We start from the raw sequence: 18,375 nt of genomic DNA, 5'->3' as shown, positions 1-18,375 counted from the left end.
AAACGAAGATGGCTACAACCACCATGTAATGTATGATTGGGATGAAAACATTTCCTGCCTTGGTCACTTGCTATCCAATAACAACAACAATAAATGTATGATTGGCATCAAAACATTTCCTGCCTTGTTCACTTGCTATCCAATAACAACAACAACAACATCTTCTCCATTTTTTGTTTTCAAAATAAAAAATTATAATAATAGAAATGTTTGGTGAATAGTGTGCTCATATTATCAACTCATAAGAGAGAGAGACCTAAGGACTCGGGCCATTAATCTTTTCAAAAATTTGCAGCTTCGCTCTATATTGCGAGTGGTAAAAGAGAAAACACCAACGCAAGTTGACTTCCGGATACATCCATAGGATTCCTGGCCAAAACTATGAATCCAATGGCAGTTCCTATTACATTGCAACACTTCCAGCAGTCTTTAACATTGCAACACTTGTAATCAACTTTGTTGAGACTAAATTATTGATCAAAATTATTGAACTCATCAATGCATGTCTTTGGGTTATGACTAATGTGGCAACTTCACATCCATGATCTATCCAAACTGGTCAATATTGATGATCTCATATGCTGAATGAGCTTGCTAAATCCATAGTGGAAGCCAGCATATTTAGTTCAACCAAGGAATAGTATGTTTGTCATACTAGACAAGTAAGCTTATTAGTTCCCAGAGTAAAGAGTCCATGATATGGCAAAAGTTTTGACAGCATGAAACTACAAATTCTAGCGATTTAGGAATGCAGTTACTTAGTATAGCTGATTGATACCTCTCCAGGGTTTACAAAGAGGCAAAAAAAGAAACATACACACATGTGGTTGTTACTGGTACAATACATAAAGTCATTTCTATCTAGTGTTCTCACATCATTTAACTGGAAACTATCCATCAATCAACTGTTCTTCATCAAGCAATTTCAAATGCCTACTTTCTAATACTTACGTAGCCCCGAAAACCACAAGCATGGTGGTTATCTATCTGCATCTTGGCTACTTTGTTCTTGCACAGATTGCCGAACAAATTGTCCACGAACACGTGGCCGCTGCTCTGCGAGTCTCTTCCTGCTTTGGTAGCGGACCTAGTAACCAAAACCAACAAAATTCCACTTTCAATTGTAATTTCTATAAGCCACACTTAAATAGAAAAATTATGGCAAAACATTGCTTGAAGATTAAATCAATGACCGATTATGATGCTGAAAAGCAAGCAGGCGCCACAGCAATCAGAAATATTTGGTACATGTTATTGAGGCTCTCCTTTATAAAGCTTATCCTACTTAAGTAAACATTTTTGCAAGTTTGTCACTCCTTAACACATACAAGAGAAAACAAATAGTAGTCACTTGAAGGAAGACGAAAAATAGAAGGTCCGGAAAACAATATGCATAATCTAATGCCAATTCCTGTATACATTGTGATTAAAGTAAGAAAACAATAATATTTTCAATGACAGTTGAGATTCAGCATGCTATCCTTAGAAAATTAGAATCACCAAAGCAACTGTTTAAATCCCATGTTCTTCTCTGAAGTACTATGTTTCCCTTTTATGTTAGTCTACCTTTTTTAAAGACTCCAGATGGTTACTTCTGTTGTTGTAAGTTGTAACCATATATTTACCAACAGAGTTCATTTGCATCAAAAGAGGCAGCATAGTTGAATTTCAGAATAGGAAGCATATAATTATATTTACCCAACTTCATAAATAACCAAAAAACACAAAGACATGACACTAGATGAGGCCCCCACATGTACTTATAACAAAGGTCTTAAATACTAGTACCATAGCCGTTCTAATAATCCATTGACATGTATGCTACAAAAATACCGAATTCTTGTTCACTAAATAAAATAATAATATAATATGTGATATACAATGTAGATCAAGCTGTATGGTCTGCTTTTGGTACTTGATCAAACCAGTAAATAAGGTAAATAGCAGTCAGTACATACCGATCCAACAAGTATTGTAAACTACACATACAATTTTGTAAGCAACATATGTCTTGGTCAGTTCCTTTAATTAAATCCTATAATCCCCATGATCAAACTAGAAAAGAACCAGTGAGGTCCCTTGTTATGATCCTCAAAGAAAAAATTTAAACAGAATTCTGAATTTCACTTTTTTTGCTTGCTCGTCATTTTTTTATTTGCTTCACTGTTGCTTTTATGTTTATTTTATTTTCTGGTTCTGTTAGTCAAAGGCTGGCTGACAAATTTAAATATGATAACATAAACGTAAATTTAGCACACTGAACTGCTCTTTCTTATTGGGATGCATACAGTTCATGTTCAAGGATCACAATATGCCCTCGAAAGAAAATTTAGTAATACCAAACAAAGCAAGTTACCTTCTTTCCGAAATTCCTTTCTTTCCGTTTCTGTCGAAACTTCTTCAAGGCAGCCTCTCGTTGAGCTAACCGATTCTCATCTATTAAACTACCACTGCCACTCCCACTTCCAGGTCCACTTTGGTTTGCAATACCATTAGCACTCTCTATATTCAATCCTCCAGTTTGGATAACCGTATGACTTCCATTGTGCCCATTGCTACTGTGATTGCTGCCTGAATTGCTTCCATTTATGCTATAATTTGCAGCATCACCCTCAAGCAGCCTATTGGAAGTCCCACACTGTTGTGCAGATCCTGCCCTGTTATTGAGTGGCAAATCATTGTGAGTTTTTGGTGGCTGTGGTTTGTGCTGCTGCACATTGTGAATATGGTGGTGGTGATGATGATAGTGGTGGTGATGATGATGTTGAGCCTGAGCTTGATGCTGAATCTCCCTTGATTGACCTGTGGCTGAAGCTATTGTCACATTTTCCACATTCTGTTGTGCAGGCTCCTGACTTTCTGAGGCTCGAAACTGCACCGGATGAAAAGCTGAGGGTTTTGTGAAGACATTCTTGGTAGTGGATCCCATATCATTGTTATCACTACTGCCATTGGAACCTTGTTTCAAGGGAGCCGCATTTGAAGTAGAGATTACATTGTATGTGGACTCTGTCTTAATTGCTTCTGAGCTGTTATCAAGTGGAGAGCAGCTTTGTCCACATCCAGTAGGAGCTTGATTAGAAGCAGAAGATGTGTGATATCTTGAACAGTTAGAGCAGTTAGAATATTGTATTTATAAAATGAATAAAAATTAAAAAATAATTAATATCTGTTTCTTGCACCTTGAGAATGCAGACATATCTGAATGTCTTAGAACATTGCGGTCAACTTGAGTGGCAGTTCTGCTCTCACCAATCGATCTCAGTCTCTTCAAACTCAGCTCAAGGGATGGTAGATCCACAGAGGTGTAATTAATCTTGTCTTGGCCTTCTGAGAACTTTGAGAAGCCACTAGGAGCCTGAATAATCGTGGTCAGCACTCGAGTATCTGAGCTATTGGCAGTCGCACCAATCGGATTAGAACTTGGCTCATCCAACACATTGTTGCAAAGAGCGCCTAAACATCCCTTAATCTTGGGGTCCGTTTCAGACAAGTTACCCGCTTTTGTGTTTGTTAGCTTGATACAGTCCTGCTCAATTTGATGAGTTTCATATTGCATTTCTAGGGTCCTGTGTACTCGAATTTCCAAGTCTTTGATCATGCAATCATCTAAGGAACAGAACAGGGTTAACAAAAACACTGGAAACAGTGCAAGAATCTAGTTATCTTTGAAGAAACATTAGCCTACCAGGAAGTTCCTTTTTACCCTGGTTGTCACTATTGGCAGATGTAGGAACCTGATCTTTGCAGAAGGTTTCAGTTGTTGGGAGAATGACCTGTGCACAAGTACTGTCAGGTGGATCTGCTAACCGATATGAAGGACACATAGGTTGGGGGCTGTCAACTTCTGCAGCAAATTTTGTCCAGGAGCTCTGCATGTCAAAGTTAGAATCTTGTCAAGCATTTGTTCTGTATGGAAGCCTTTATTTCTGAAAGTAATGTTGGGAAGTTGCAAAAGAAAGGCGACGACACTTGTTCATTCAAAAAGTTCTGCCAATTAGCGATGATTTTTTTTCACAAATATCCCTTCAAAACAGTCAAATGTCTTATTAATCCATCCGGACTTCAAAATAACATACTATCCCTTCAAAAGTGAAAATTTTATCTAATATGTTCATCTGATCATTGACTGCTAGCCTAATGCTTGCTTTGACTTTTATGGGGCTCAAGTATGATCCTACAACTGGTGAAATGATCATTTCTGATTTCTTAATTCCTTAATGGCCTGACTTAAATAAATGTCTCATATAGTCTGGTCCACTTTTTATGAATGGCAAGCACCTCTCGGCTTCACTCCATAAAATCATTCATCTCTGCCACTCATTTTCTCATCACAATGTGCTTGATATGAAGCTTCGATAACCTTTTGTCATTGCAATCAAGTTTAAGGAGAATTTGCATCTGGGAAAGACTTGGTCAGGATCAAGTTTGGAAGGGGTAAGAAGAAAAAAGAGGTTGCTTGCTAAGTTGGAGGTACAAGGGTTATTTCCCATATTTGATTCATCCCTCACCTGCATTTAGCTAATGTTCGAGCAACACTCACTAAAGGTAGCTGATGGGAGGGATGTATTCGATAAACTACAAATTTTATGGGATATGTTTGACATTTTGAAGTTTGGAGGGATTAATTTGATACATCTGGTGTTTTCCAGGGGTATATATGAAATTTTTTAATTAATGATTAATCCAACTTTAGATGGAATGAGACACATCAAGGTCTTCAATGTGAGAAAACATACCAGGAAGTTCTATTTATTTAGAAAACAACACTTCTTTACCTTTTGAGCTAGTCTACTAGCTTGATCGCCTTTTCTTCTTGGTTTTTCTTAAGAATATCCTATAAGAGAAGCAGGAAACACAATGGTATGGCCCACATACACTACATATTAGGTACCTATATGAGCAATGATTTCTCTAAGCTAGATAAATATCATAAACGATTTAGGAAGATTCTGATCTTTGTGATCATCACACTCCGATGATACTAGAATAAAAGGCTCTATTAAAAGGGTGGACAAACGGAAATGAATAAATTACTGATTATGCATGCTGATGGTACAGCCATGGATTAGATAAAAGGGAGATCTCTGATACTCAAAGAGACTTGTTTTTGTCCCACACCCAAAAATAAATAAATAAACACACCAAAGAAAATCCTAATATTCGTTGGTAGATCCAGTCAATGATCCTCCAACAGATTGCTCTATCCGATACAGATTGCTGTATTCTTTTTGTACTTTCAGCATAATGCCACTGGACCTAACAATCTGAAAAGATAGATCTAATCTGTAGTATCAATTGTTTGAGTACTTCAGAAAGGCTTGTCACCAAGTGAAACATGATTGTTATGCTATGTATGAGCAAGTTAAGATGTCAATGGATCATATTACCAATGCACCATTGCTCATTTCAGAAGTGAAAACAACAAGATAATGAAATCTTCCATTCATAACTTGTTTACAAGATAACAATTCTGATGCTTGCAAATTATGATTAAGGTGGGTTCTTAGCTTTGAATGAAGAAAGTTAATGAACCAAATAATGTCACTGAACTTAAGGAACAGGCAGGTTGGACAAATAGAGATGAAAATACAGCAGTATAGCATTTCTAGGTTCTTGAACTTCCAGTTGTTACCCACAAAGTTAATAGTAGCACTAGAACCATGTGTATGTTCAGAACTTCGGATATCAACAAAAAAAGCCACATTCAAAAAAGAAAGGGTATTGTTCCTAATAAAATTGAAGCTGCAGCAGAAGACAATTTGGATGCATTAAACATTTATTAGTAATTATACAAATAAAGGTTTGACGTATCGAAGCATACCGCTCAATATGGGTGGTACGTACTGGTCTAATAGATGACTAGTATGGGCGGTACATTGGTACATCCTAGTGTACCATATGTCAGTACGCTCGATACAACTTGATACATATCATACCAACAACTGGTCGGTATTTTGGTATGGATCGGTGATGCGAACCATGATATAAATATTATATTTTATGCTTTCCTAATTAAAAAATAAGAAAATAAGTGAAAAATCTTAGGTGAAAGGTTCACCTGAGTTCCACTTCCATTATCACTGCCATCTCTTGCATTCAACCCTACACTAGCATTCTCATCATCATTGCTTCCAGTGCTATTGTTAGAGTCATCAGAACTCTTTGACTCAACTGATTTCTGGGTTTGGATGCCACTTTCACTTCCACTACCACTGGACTGCAATAAAGCAAAGTTGGTGTAACTAGATAGCATACACAGGAGAAGGATTAGCTTATACAAGCAACAAAGGAGAGAGAACAAAAAGTCCACACGTGAGTGAACCACTACCAAAGGCCTTCTTGATCCATTATAGATTGAAGATACTGATGATGATAATATATATGATGACTCATCTTGACCTATGCCATATTGAAATTATCGGTAAACATAGTAGCTTACACTGTGGCATCTCCTCCATACATGCTGCCAAAGATTTTTAAGCTCATTCTTCCGGATAGGTTTCAGTAAAAAGTCAACTGCACCTTCTGACAGACATTTAAAGACTGTATTCATGGAATCATTTGATGACATCACTGCACATAAAGCTCATAAAGTGAAGCAGTTAAAAGTATGAAGCATGAATAATTTATGAACACATTCAAAAGATGTTATTTTAATAACATGATACAAGAATAATACTCACTGATCACAGGAATAGTCTTGCAAGTTTTATGGCTCATGATCTTGCTCAGAAGACCAATGCCTGTTAAACCGGGCATGGTAACCTCAGTTATGACAAGGTCGATATGATTAGTTAAATCCTGTAATATTTTCCATGCTTGTAGACCATTTGCAACAGCAGTAACTGTTAAAAAAAAGAAGAAGCTTTAGGTCAAGAAATATGTCCCAAGCCCATCAAACTGATCAAACCAGGAGATTTCTTATTATTAAATAGAGTGATCCCTGATAATATTGAAGCCATCATATGTTTTTTCAAACATTAATTGTAGTTGTAACTGAATGGGTGTTGAATTAAGTAAGAGCATTTGATAATCCAAATTATATGTATATCTTATGAGAATATTATAAGCAGGAATGCCAAACTGATTATAAAGATTTGATAGGAAACTTTTCAGGAGTATATTGCCATTTAATATAGTACTATTTGTCATTTCTACATGCAAACACAGAGAGCACTTAACCCTATAAATTCTATTGCAAGACCATCAAGTCAGGCACATGTACCACTACCACCCACCTTTGCATGGAGCATATAGAATTTTGGACCTCAGTCCCTGCAGTTTATGCCAAGGTCAATTCTGAGTCCAGGTTGCTTTAGAAATCTCATGGGGACTCAGGCAAGGTCCAGGTTTCGCTGGTCCACCAAAAAAGGGCAAAATTGAATTTAGGAATGTAATTTTAAGACCATAATTGTAGTCATCATTATAACCACGCAAATTTAACAAACTGATTTAAGAAGCAGATTGGAATAAATGAGAATAAACCAGCTGGATACCGCGGAAAAGAAGGGTTAGACCAGAATCTAAATATACCACCATTCCTAGTAGTGCTCTAATTATCAAGGTCTGTCATACCGAAACGTACCCCCGTACCGAGTGGTACGTACCGGTCCGACAGATTACCAGTACGCGGACCATCCGGTACCGCTACATTACTACAGTACTATACTGTAGCACTGCTACAGTATGAAAAAAAATTTAAAATTGTTCGGTACACCGGTACCGTACCATACCGAGCCCGGGTTAAAACATCGGTATGGTACGGTACGACAAACCTTGCTAATTATAACATCCTATATACGTAAATGGCAAAAAAGACAAGCATATGGCTTACATCAGTTATAAAAAAGAAGCTTGCTATTTGCAATCCCCTTTTTGCTATTGGAAACCCCTTAAAAAAAGAGACAGTTTTACTATTTACAACCTCTCGATTACCAATGTTACCCTTTTGTTACCACACTGCTTAACGCCGCTGGCCGCTCGCCAGCGACATCAGGCCGGGTAAGGAGAAGAGGAGGAGATGCTTCCTGAGGCCATTTCGGGAGTAGGGGCAGCAGCAGCAACATTGGAAGGGAGAGACAATGAGGGCGATAATGACAAAGGAGCAAAAGAAGAGGAAGAAAAAGAGGAGGAAAAAGAGGGTAATTACATCTATTTGCAGGGGATATTTTAGGAATATTAAAAGTTCTTAAGATGAAGTTGTAAATAGTAAAAAGGGGTTCCGAGTAGAAATCTCCATAAGAAATATCAGTTAAATGGGATCCACATTGGATGTATGTTGACCTGGCCCACAACCAGTCCAGAAGTTTCTAGTGGGTGCCGGATAACCAATATTCCTAAAAGAGGTATAACACAACATATGAGCTCTAACATCCCCTCTCAAGTGAAAGCAAGATGAAATAATGGACTTGTGTGGAACTTAATGCAAGACAATAGTTTAAACCAAAGGTTGACAAGCATTAGATAACGATCCATATCAGGGTGAATTTATATTGTTTGGTGAAATATGCATGAGATGAACAGAAAAGAGCCAAAATCAAGATTAATGTCCAACTCTACCAAAAAGGAAGCCCACAACTCAACACTCCCACCAATGCAGGCCTTCTTTACTATTATGATAAAAAGTCCATCATAGGCTTGAACATTAAATGAATTTAATCTTTTGTCTAAGATCACTGTGATAAAAATAATAATTTTCATTATTCTAGACTTTAATGATCAATCCCACTAGGGAAAAATGATTCATAAGCAAGCAAGGCAAAATGACATAACAAAAAGAGAAAAATAAACAACAAAACGGAAAGTAGATGCACGTTGACAAAATATTACAAGTAAGGTGCGGTAAGGCCACAAGTATTACACACTGATTAGTCCCACACATCGAAAGTGGGCAAAATTAAGATTGACTTATAAGGATATGATAAATGTACTATTATCAATTTCAACTTAAGTATTTTGACCAGTGATTTAGGTCAAACGAAATTGATGGGCCAATTAGCCCATCAAACTCGGGTCGTGAGATTTGGTATCAGAAGTCGATTTAGTATTTGAGTGTGAGGAGAGGCTCGAGTAGGAATGGGTTGACTTGTGGAGATTGTTCATCTACTTCTTTTGGTTGAAGTAGATTGTTCATCTACTATGGTAGAAGCAAGACAATTCATTGATGTAACACCAATTGAATATGGAATGATTACCTTCATAACTGCAGTTGCGGAGCAATGCGCTGACAACTTGACGGGTGGAGTCGTCGTTCTCCACAAGCAAAACCTTAAGTGTTCTGATGGGAAGAAACCTCTCCCAACGGACGATTGGCCCCAGCGGCTGTTGCTGCTGCTTCTGGGGATCACCACACTGTTGTGAAGGCTGTGCGACATCCGCTATCTGGTTATTGTTCAGATCTCCGACCACGACATTGATCTTGGACTCATCTTCTTCCGAGAGTCCTTGACCTTCCCCAGCCGTGGCATCCCTGACTTCCCTGTGCCCGTTCTGATCCTGATGGTTACTGGTCGCCTGCCCCTTGGTTCCAACCCCATCGTGGCTCCTACGATGCGAACCTGCCATCAACCAGACTCACGATCGAGAATAGCACTAGGCTGAACCAGTCGTATCCCCACGATTGTCCAACAATGGAATGTGCACATATGCAAACTCAGCTAAACAATACCTACATCAGAAACCACAAGAAAATATTTTGTGCGTGAGAACCAAAGAACGGAACTCGAAGCCCTACAGATCAAAGTCATCCCCAAATCAGCAAATGATAGAACAAATATTCCAAGTAAAACAGTATATTTACCTGCAAATAAATACAATTATTGAAGAAACGAATCAAGGCGTGCATTAAAAAAGAAACGGTCCAACGATTCACGGCTCTAGATAACGAATCAACAGAAATACCGACAAAAAAAACCCCAAATAACTAATCGAGAACCACAAGGAACAAAGATCCCGACGGAACAAGACCTTTCATGAGCAAAGAATCCAAATCGAGAGGAATTCACATCAGCTTCAACCAACGCCGACAAGAACAAAGAAAACGTATCAGGTTTCGAGTACGTCAACCCTCGATCAGAATGGAGAATCCCACAGAAAGGCTCAGGAACCCATTCCCGAAAATCTAACCAGCACCTCCAGAAATCCCAAAACAGATACGTTTTGGGGAAGGAATGGATTTGGCTCGTCCTCTTGGGGAATCTAAATCTCAAGTCACGGTCGAGGGGGAAGCGCCATGGCCGAGTGCTTCAGAGCGCAATTAAGTCCGAGTGGGGGTAGACGATGACATCCGAGCCGGAAGCGTCGAGGCAGAGAGAGAGAGAGATATTAGGGCCTCCACGGAGATGACATGGAACAAGTGGAGGTGGGCAACAGACCATGGATACCACGTCGGATGATGAATGAACCCGTCGTGTCGTAACACGTGGACGAGATCAAAAGCCGCGAGCTGACGCGCCCCGTGCGCATCCGTCCCGATCGTGTATCGGCCACGTGTGACGGTGCGGGAAGTTGCCGAGTCAGCTTACCGCAACGGCTTTGGCTGCCTCGTTCGGAAAAGAGAGAGCGATGGGAGGGCGGTATGGGTCTTCGGGGACTGAGGGGACCAGTAGCGGAAGAATAAAAATCATAACGTCGAAGTAACGGTGTTTACTAGTCCAAGACGGCGGAAACGGATCTCCGGAAGTTTTGCAGAAACGCCCCATTATTTCATAAATTAAAGCCAGGAAGCTCCAATAGCATTTATACTTTTTGTTTGCAGGCAATATATATATATATATATATATATATATATATATATATATATATATATATATATTCTAACTATTATGAATATAGGCTACATATATCTTTTATCATTATTGAGCTATGTGAAAAGTCATATCCTTTGTAATTTATAGGTTTTTTAAATATATTTTATCTTCTAACTATCATGTGTATTTATCTCATTAGTATATATTCACATCATCTTAAATATTTTCTTAGTTATTTATCAAAGTTATACCTAATATTTTAAGAATGATTTTTTTATTTTTCCTAATAACTTCATACATTAAGTGAACTTTATATTTAAGTAAAATTAATTTGAAAGTCTGAATAAAATTGGATTAGAGCGTGATTAAGTGCGATATAGAACCTATGAGAGGGGGAAAAGTTGAAGGATGAAGAAAGTGTTTTTTAACTTGTGATTGTCTGCAACTGTTGGCATTACTTGGCCGTCTTCTTTCTCTGCCTACTATGAGGGATATGAACATGTCGAACATGAAGGGCTGAGGTCGACAAAGGTTGAAGACTTCAAGCCCACGTCAGTTCCATAGGAGTTGATGATGCTGCGTGCATCTCCCCACAGCAAGCAACAAAGACTGAAATCTGCATTGCAACTGGAACGGATGAAGGAACATAAATGCGGAAGCGGGACGTGGCCACAGAGATCACTGGATTCCATCGTCTTCCCTCGAGTGAGGTTCTCCTACTTTATCTATGCTTTCCTTGTTGTGGCCCAAGAGGCAGTGCTCGGATCTTTGCATCGTCTTCTTTCTCCTCGTGTGGCCTGCCTTCCTTAGCTTCTTCCATTCGATCTGGCATCTGATCCATCTGTTTTTTTTTTGTCTCTCCTGGTTGTGGTCGGTGCACGCGGGAGGAAAAAAAAAGGGTGAGATCTTTCTTCCCCAGTGCTTGCTTTTGAATGATTTTGCTTGGCCTTCTTAAAAGCAATGCAGATAATGGGGGAAGACATAGCTTTCGATTGGAAAGCTGGAAGACAGTGCAGAAGGTGGTCTAGGGATCAGATTCAGCGAAGATTCCCGAGGACAATGGCCTAGGAATCTTCTTATGCTCACCATTGCATGGTATAACACTAGAATTTTAGCCCAAAGTAATGGCAACTACATCGCCTTGCATTCTTCCGTGGGAGTATTCTAAGTTGGATCGGAGACCAAACCATGATGGTGATGCATTATCTTCTTATCTTCACAGTAACTTGTTAGGATCTTGCTGTATCTGAATTCAGGGATGACGCCCCTGAAGACTACTGATGTAAGGCCGAATGGAAAACCTGCAACTCCAACCTTGCACAAGTGTGTTGGCAAGATTGCTAAATCTCCAAGTGATTCTTGGAGAACAAAATGTAAGGGAAATTAACAAAATCTCCAAGTGATGCTGGATGTAACACTTGTGGGCTTTGAGCCTCCGGAACAACGAAGACGAAGCCCGAGAAGGCAGATGTGAAATTAAATTTGGCTTCTGGAAATTAACAACAAACAAACATTAGACTGCCGGTAGCCGATGTCAGAATTAAGACTCAGAAGAATAATATTCATATTTGAATATTTGGCAGGAAGAGACGAAGAAAGGTATAATATTCTTATTGCCGACAACGCTATGGCCATAAACAAATCTTGAAGAAGAAGCCAAAACGTAACGCCAGAACATGGATTTGAATATAATATAATATTAAAGTGACAGATTCATACAAACACGAGAGAAGAAAAAGTACGAGCAATTGAGAACAAGCATACGTAAGCAGTGACGTGCTTCTTCGCGATCAAGAAGGGGATTAATTAGTACCGCAGACTTCTTTTGGGACAGGACAGGACAGGACAGGACACAAATAAGAAATATTTCTTGACACCAAAAAGACAAAGGAAATATTCTTGAAACTTATAATACAGATATATGTAGGAAAAAGCAGACGATTATAAACGACAATTCAATCATATAAAAAAGGGTTTGCTTTCCGAAAAATAAAAAGAAAAATACTCACATGTGTTTTCTTTAAAGAAAGGGAAAGAATAACTCACATGTGGGAAGAGTCTTCTGGTGGTGTTTGGACGAACGGTGGTACGTCTCTAATAATTTGCGGCTTATCCTTTTCCTGGCAATCACGTGGAAGCAAATGAGTTAACACAAGCTGGAGACTGTACCAACCTAAAAGCATCTCGTACCTTTTAATGGTTGAAAGATAGGCAGTGGCAATTGTGAGATCGGGAGCGGAGTAGTTTAATATCCAGGTACAGGTCCACTTGCACTTGTTGCTTTTTGCTGTTGTACCTACACAATAATAATAAGCAACAAAAGAAGCAAGAACGTCGACAATAATAAGTCAAAGTTTATCGTCCAACAAACAAATAATATTAATCTGACCACCTGCAGTCTCGGGTCTACGCAACCTTAAGATCAGTTCGAGAAACCAGAGTCACCCATAGACATTGCCAAGTTGAAGAAGCTGAGTTGATGGTTTAAGAGGGAATATTTTGAAGCTAAAAGCAAACAGTGAAGGTTCCATAAAGAGGAAGAGCTGAAAACATTGCTCCTCCTCACACGTCCAAAATAAGACAAAAGGGAAAATGAACTCGCCACAAGGATTTTTAAGAAACAAGCACCGTCGAGTAATGTGTCTTTGAAACTGGGCAGAGCCTCCGCCTTACCCTGTTGATAGGTTTACAGCATGTTCACTGTTGTTTTGTCTGCAACATTGCACCGATACTGAAACAGCTTCTGGGGAGAAACGGAGACCATGGGTTGTTTAAGGTGGTCATTGCTGTTGATAAAGAGCAGCATCCTGGTGATTCTGCAGACGGAAACAGTGAGAGCTTGTGAACCAACCTACTCAGAGCTCTTCTGTCTCATCCTGTCCTGCATTTGTTGCCAGAAACTGTTAGAACAACTAGAAAAGATGTCGAACATAAAAAAAAAAAAAAAAATCATGTAGTAACAAGAGATAAATAGATACAGCAGATTGCAGTTATCCCAGATTAATATAAGAGGCTCCGATGGACACTACCTAACCTTCACAGGAACACGTAACAGGCTTAAAGGTTTAAAGCCCTAACCTGAGTTTAGGAGGGTGAGATGGGACCCTAGTAGTGCTCACTTCCGCATGGACCTCTTAACACTACCTGGCTTTCTCCTAGGAAAAGCCAAAAGCCTAGAACTGTATGTAGAAAGTACAAAGGAGCTACAATGATTGTTCTACCCAAAAAAAAAAGAAGAAAATTTTACTTGATGAGCCTTTCGGGCCATGGAACTAGAAAAGCAGGCTTTAAACCATAAGAGCTACAGGCAAGGCAATGATACTGACACCAAATATTTCTATTACCATTTAAAAGGTCACATAACCATCTCATTAGAGAGTTCAATTCATCAATGAAGTTGTCCATAGAAAGATCAACGATAATGTATATTTTAGACTCCAAAACTTGAAGAAGAGAATGATCTGTGTGATGTTCATTGCATCAGATGGTTGTTAATCTTTCGCCTTACCAAGTTATGTCTAAAAAGACAACTTTGTCATAAATGATGCATGCCAGTCATTTGAGCTTGAAAGCATTTTACCAAGTTATAAAAGCCAAAACGGGCATCAGAGTTTGAGAAGGGCACTCTATCATCGAACTCCAAATCAAACAATGAAAGAATTGAAAAACATCTACATTTGCACGTATAAAGCCTTGGATTACATGCACATTAACAAAAAGGCTTTTGACAATCAATATACAACATTTGATTAGCTGTCTAATTATTCATGAACTCAAATGATTTAGATGTTGCTGTCCAAGCTGTACCGAACTTCAAATTTTAAAACAATTATGATACCGCAGCAATAAAAAAAACCAATGAGAGCAGTGAATTAGGCATCCACAAATGGAATACGAACAAGACAACCTCGACAAAACAAAATATGGCAAAGATCAATGGGGGATGGCACCATTCACGATTGCATAGGAGTTTGATGCAAGTGATGGTTAGGATAATCTAAATTTCTTTTTTGGCCTTCTTTTGTGGGTGTAAAAAGCATTTCTCATTCCATAAAACGATAACGAGACTTTATCATAAACCATATTCAAATCATAAGTCATGCCCAAAGAACTAAGCAACCATTCAAGTTTAATCTGTATTTTAGTTAAGTGATCCAACCACAATGGAAGTTCACTTCAATCGACCGAATTTGCAATTTAACACGGCATTTTTCGAGACAGTGCCTCAATCATGAGAAAGAAAGTGTTGGATTCAGCAGTCCAAAATGAGGGTGCTCAATATCTACAGGTGAGATATGTGGCATAAATACCATATGACTTAAAGCATTGTTAATCAGTTGCAGAAGGAAAAAAGAGGAGAAGAAGATGAGAGGAAAAACTTTTGAACTGTACTATACAATTAAAAAAATAGAGAGCTCCTACCAGTGATTAAATATGAGAGTCTGAGTCCTCCTTTTTCAATTCTAAAAGAAATAAAGAAGAATGTCTACATGGGAACCACACAGAAAAGTGGAATCAAGCTTAGAAAAAGTCTCCGACTGCGAAAAAGAGAGACCAAAATTTATGGATATGGCAAATGGGTTATACTTGCTTTGTCAGCATCAGAAGCTTCAAATTGAACACCCGTTGGATTTTGATTCCCTCTCTGATTGTGGACAGCAGGTTGCGAAATCCTTAAATTCAGATCCATATCATGGCCTGCCAGCAATTCAGAACATTGAACTCCCATCAGTTTAATTCAGGGAAAGATTTGCATAAAACAGATTAGTAAGAGGTTGCAATATGTGGGTTGCACCTTCTTTATCACCCTCCAAAAGTAGTTCTTCTTCGTAGGCACTTGGATCAAAATTTGTAACAGCCTCCTTTCCATTATACTTTATAGCTGCTTTGTCATAAGCCCTAATGAAAAACAAAAAAGGGGACAAACAGAAAAAATGGTGTCAAAACAGAATCCTGGTTTAAGTAAAAAAAAAGTAATCAGAAAATCATCATTAGTAATGAGATAATCCATGCTCAGGAGGACCTTGCAGCTTCTATTTCGCTGTCGAATAACCCAAGATATATGTACCTGCACATCCATTGATATTCTCATTGGTAAAGGGTGGGTTTTTATGTGATCTTTCTTTTTTGTCAAATGACAAGGACTCTAACATATCAAAGATCTATCAAGAATCAACTTGACAAACTAAGGAACAACATGTAAAAGGCAAGAACTCATTCTGATCTGAAATCAAAGACCACAGCAGGCTTAGTCAAGGACTTGAACACAAACTTCTTACTTCTTGCCAAGGACTTGCCCCATGCGAGCTTCCCAGCGACCACACTTGTGAAGAGTCACTCCCCTATATTTTGAACTTCCCCTCGAGAACCCAGTGCTTTGGCGACGAAGAGCATGCACAAATTCTTCCTTTGGTAGATTTTTCATCTGGAAAGGGTTCAAAGAAACGAAAAAAAGGAAAGAATTTAGCCATCTAAAGAATAATCAAGCAACTTATTCAAGAATGATATATAGTAACCTCTTTCAGATCTTCTTCATAGTCGCTGAGATTGAAGTTGATGTCAGCATCAACTCCACGAAATCTAATCGCAGCTCGATCATATGCCCTGAAAATAGAATACATCTGCCCATATATTCTTGCCTAAATAGGTAGAGACATGACAAGATGAAGATAAGGACCAGACGAGAAAACCAAATCTCACCTTGCGGCAGCATCAGCCGTGTCAAAACCACCTGTAAAACAAGAGTCGATCATAAAAAATATATATGGAAGCGCATAATCGATGATGACAACAGAAGAAATTGCTCACCCAAATAAACTTGTTTGCCGCAATCCCTGCCCAAGAAAACAAAACTCATGTCAATTTACCCGATTTAGGGGAGAAATGACTACGATTCGAAGGGCCAAGGTGCTAACCAGATGTGAGATTCCCATCTCCCTGTCCTGCGGTAGAAGGTAACGCCTCGATACTGAGAGCTCCGAGACCGTGGCCCCCTTCGACTCCTCTTCACCTGCTGTTGCGGTTGTGGTTGTTGTTGTTGTTGTTGCTGCTGCTGCTGCTGCTGCGGTTGTGGTTGTTGTTGTTGTTGCTGCTGCTGCTGCTGCTTATGGATAACTCTCAACTCCGTTGGTGCCTCGGCATGCGAGAACGTAAAATCCAACCAATGCGGCCTGGTTGACGACGAGGAAGAAGCAACCATGGGCAGTTGGGAAACATGCGGAACCACCGGCGGTGGTGGAAACAGCTGCCTCGTGACTAGAGCAGGTTGTCGCCGATCGTCCTCGTTCTCCTCTTCGACTTCATTCCCGACTTCACCCGACGTACAGCTCTTCAAGATACTGAATTCGAAGGCAGCGGCAGGCTGGGTGGAGCAGTAATCCTCGTCGATCACATGGACCATCACCTCGGCGTTGAGGCCGGACGAATTGGAACTCCTGGAATCATCCACCTGCCCGGCGCCAGAGCGCTCGCTGGAAGACGCCAAGTTGAGGTCCAACATCGCTCCTCCAAGAAACTCGTCCTCGATCCGGTTCGACCTCTTCCCCATCGCAAAGCACTCGTCGCAGCTTAGGGTTCGGATCCTTCCTCGCTATTTTAGGAAGAAGAACCAGAGCAAGAAGAGATAGAAGCAGGACAAGGCCGAGTCGTTCTTACGGAACATCTACTTCGGACTTCGACGATCAAATCGACGGCATGGGATCCGCCAAGGCATCCAATGGAAGAGACTCCAACCTCCGATCGCGTCGACCTTCCACCCTCGTCGTCGTTCGTTCCGCCCTCCAATCCCCAGATCTTTCTTAGCCCAATGATCAGAGCTTCGAGAATGGAGACGGAGCACCCGAGATCGGGTCCGATGGGGAGTTTAAGGACAAAGGGATCGAAAGCCTTCTGCTCTTTCGACGGATAGCAGAGGGACGAAGGAAGAGGAGGCGGAGGAGCAGAAGACATAAGCGAGAGTTACTTCGGCGATGATATATAGAGAGGCAGGCGTGGGGTGGAAGGTGAGGTGGGGTGACCGGGAGAAGCCGGTAGCCCCGGTTTTGGTTTCAAAGGTCTCGACCTCCTTTGGGGTGGATGGATTCATCCCCGCCGTCTGATGGAATCGGAGGGAAGGGGGCGGATAGAGATTAGTATGTGCCTCCTCATGGAGGACGACACGTGCTAAAATACAATAAAAAAAAAGAAACACGTGGATTAGTTTAAGATGATGATTAGTAATGTGGTAAAAAGTGATGGCAACATAATAAAAATATCATTTTATTATTTTAAAAAAATAATCAATAATAAAAAGAATTATTAATACTACAAAATATTGTAAATAGTAAGTTTCATAATAATAATATTATATGTTAATTAATCAATATAATTATAAGACTCGAGAGAAAGATAAACGTTAAAACTAATTCGAACCCAATCATTAAGAATCAAATTGAATCGATTTTTTTTATTTAATTTGATTAAAATAAGATAGTCCGAATCGGAACAATCTACTTAATCAAACCGATCGATTTATAATTTTAAGTAATTTAAATGTATCGATTTAATTCAATTTAATATCACATCATAATAATTATGAAATTGAGCCCACATTAGCTACATAACAATGAAATCAATTAATGAGCAT

The 18,375-nt window shown here is 39.4% G+C and overlaps 2 protein-coding genes across 9 annotated transcripts; both read right to left on the bottom strand.

Moving 5' to 3' along the window:
• Nucleotides 1-695: 695 nt before the first annotated feature.
• On the bottom strand, nt 696-10,303 carry LOC135584195 (two-component response regulator-like PRR37). 5 transcript variants are annotated; one of them, XM_065194547.1, is made up of 9 exons: nt 10,063-10,303; nt 9,198-9,670; nt 6,687-6,848; nt 6,443-6,576; nt 6,062-6,220; nt 3,689-3,872; nt 3,183-3,609; nt 2,357-3,101; nt 696-1,087 (listed from the first exon to the last, which is right to left on the bottom strand). In XM_065194547.1, exons 2-9 carry the CDS (start codon nt 9,565-9,567, stop codon nt 980-982), a joined length of 2,289 nt encoding a protein of 762 aa, XP_065050619.1. In that variant the 5' UTR covers nt 9,568-9,670; nt 10,063-10,303; the 3' UTR covers nt 696-979. The 5 variants fall into 5 exon arrangements, with proteins under 5 accessions (XP_065050619.1, XP_065050617.1, XP_065050618.1 ...); XM_065194545.1 differs by having other exon boundaries at nt 10,135-10,303; XM_065194546.1 differs by having other exon boundaries at nt 9,970-10,105.
• Nucleotides 10,304-11,160: 857 nt separating this feature from the next.
• Nucleotides 11,161-17,682, bottom strand: LOC135680546 (APETALA2-like protein 1). Of its 4 annotated transcripts, XR_010515474.1 has the most exons (12): nt 16,667-17,682; nt 16,560-16,585; nt 16,452-16,482; nt 16,268-16,355; nt 16,031-16,176; nt 15,775-15,819; nt 15,547-15,650; nt 15,339-15,449; nt 13,425-13,632; nt 12,942-13,047; nt 12,798-12,871; nt 11,161-12,240 (listed from the first exon to the last, which is right to left on the bottom strand). XR_010515474.1 is itself a non-coding variant. In XM_065194540.1 (9 exons), the coding sequence occupies exons 1-9, from the start codon at nt 17,296-17,298 to the stop codon at nt 13,607-13,609; spliced, it is 1,209 nt and encodes a 402-aa protein (XP_065050612.1). In that variant the 5' UTR covers nt 17,299-17,682; the 3' UTR covers nt 13,228-13,606. The 4 variants fall into 4 exon arrangements, 3 of the variants coding, with proteins under 3 accessions (XP_065050612.1, XP_065050613.1, XP_065050614.1); XM_065194540.1 differs by lacking the exons at nt 11,161-12,240; nt 12,798-12,871; nt 12,942-13,047 and having other exon boundaries at nt 13,228-13,632; XM_065194541.1 differs by lacking the exons at nt 11,161-12,240; nt 12,798-12,871; nt 12,942-13,047 and having other exon boundaries at nt 13,228-13,632; nt 15,343-15,449.
• Between the last annotated feature and the right edge of the window lie 693 nt (nt 17,683-18,375).

This window comes from Musa acuminata, chromosome BXJ1-8 (genome assembly GCF_036884655.1).
Source record: "Musa acuminata AAA Group cultivar baxijiao chromosome BXJ1-8, Cavendish_Baxijiao_AAA, whole genome shotgun sequence".
NCBI classification, from domain to species: Eukaryota; Viridiplantae; Streptophyta; class Magnoliopsida; order Zingiberales; family Musaceae; genus Musa; species Musa acuminata.
This window is presented reverse-complemented; position numbering and strand designations above follow the sequence as displayed.

Coding starts and splice junctions, on each gene's coding strand:
- LOC135584195 (XM_065194547.1), bottom strand. CDS start 9,567: ATGGCAGGTTCGCATCGTAGGAGCCACGATGGGGTTGGAACCAAGGGG. Junction 3,873..6,061: donor ATAATGGAAGTGGAACTCAG/GTGAACCTTTCA, acceptor TTTGACATGCAG/AGCTCCTGGACAAAATTTGC. Junction 3,102..3,182: donor GATATGTCTGCATTCTCAAG/GTGCAAGAAACA, acceptor TAACTGTTCAAG/ATATCACACATCTTCTGCTT.
- LOC135680546 (XM_065194540.1), bottom strand. CDS start 17,298: ATGGGGAAGAGGTCGAACCGGATCGAGGACGAGTTTCTTGGAGGAGCG. Junction 16,586..16,666: donor AGATGGGAATCTCACATCTG/GTTAGCACCTTG, acceptor TTTCTTGGGCAG/GGATTGCGGCAAACAAGTTT. Junction 16,483..16,559: donor CGGCAAACAAGTTTATTTGG/GTGAGCAATTTC, acceptor CTTGTTTTACAG/GTGGTTTTGACACGGCTGAT.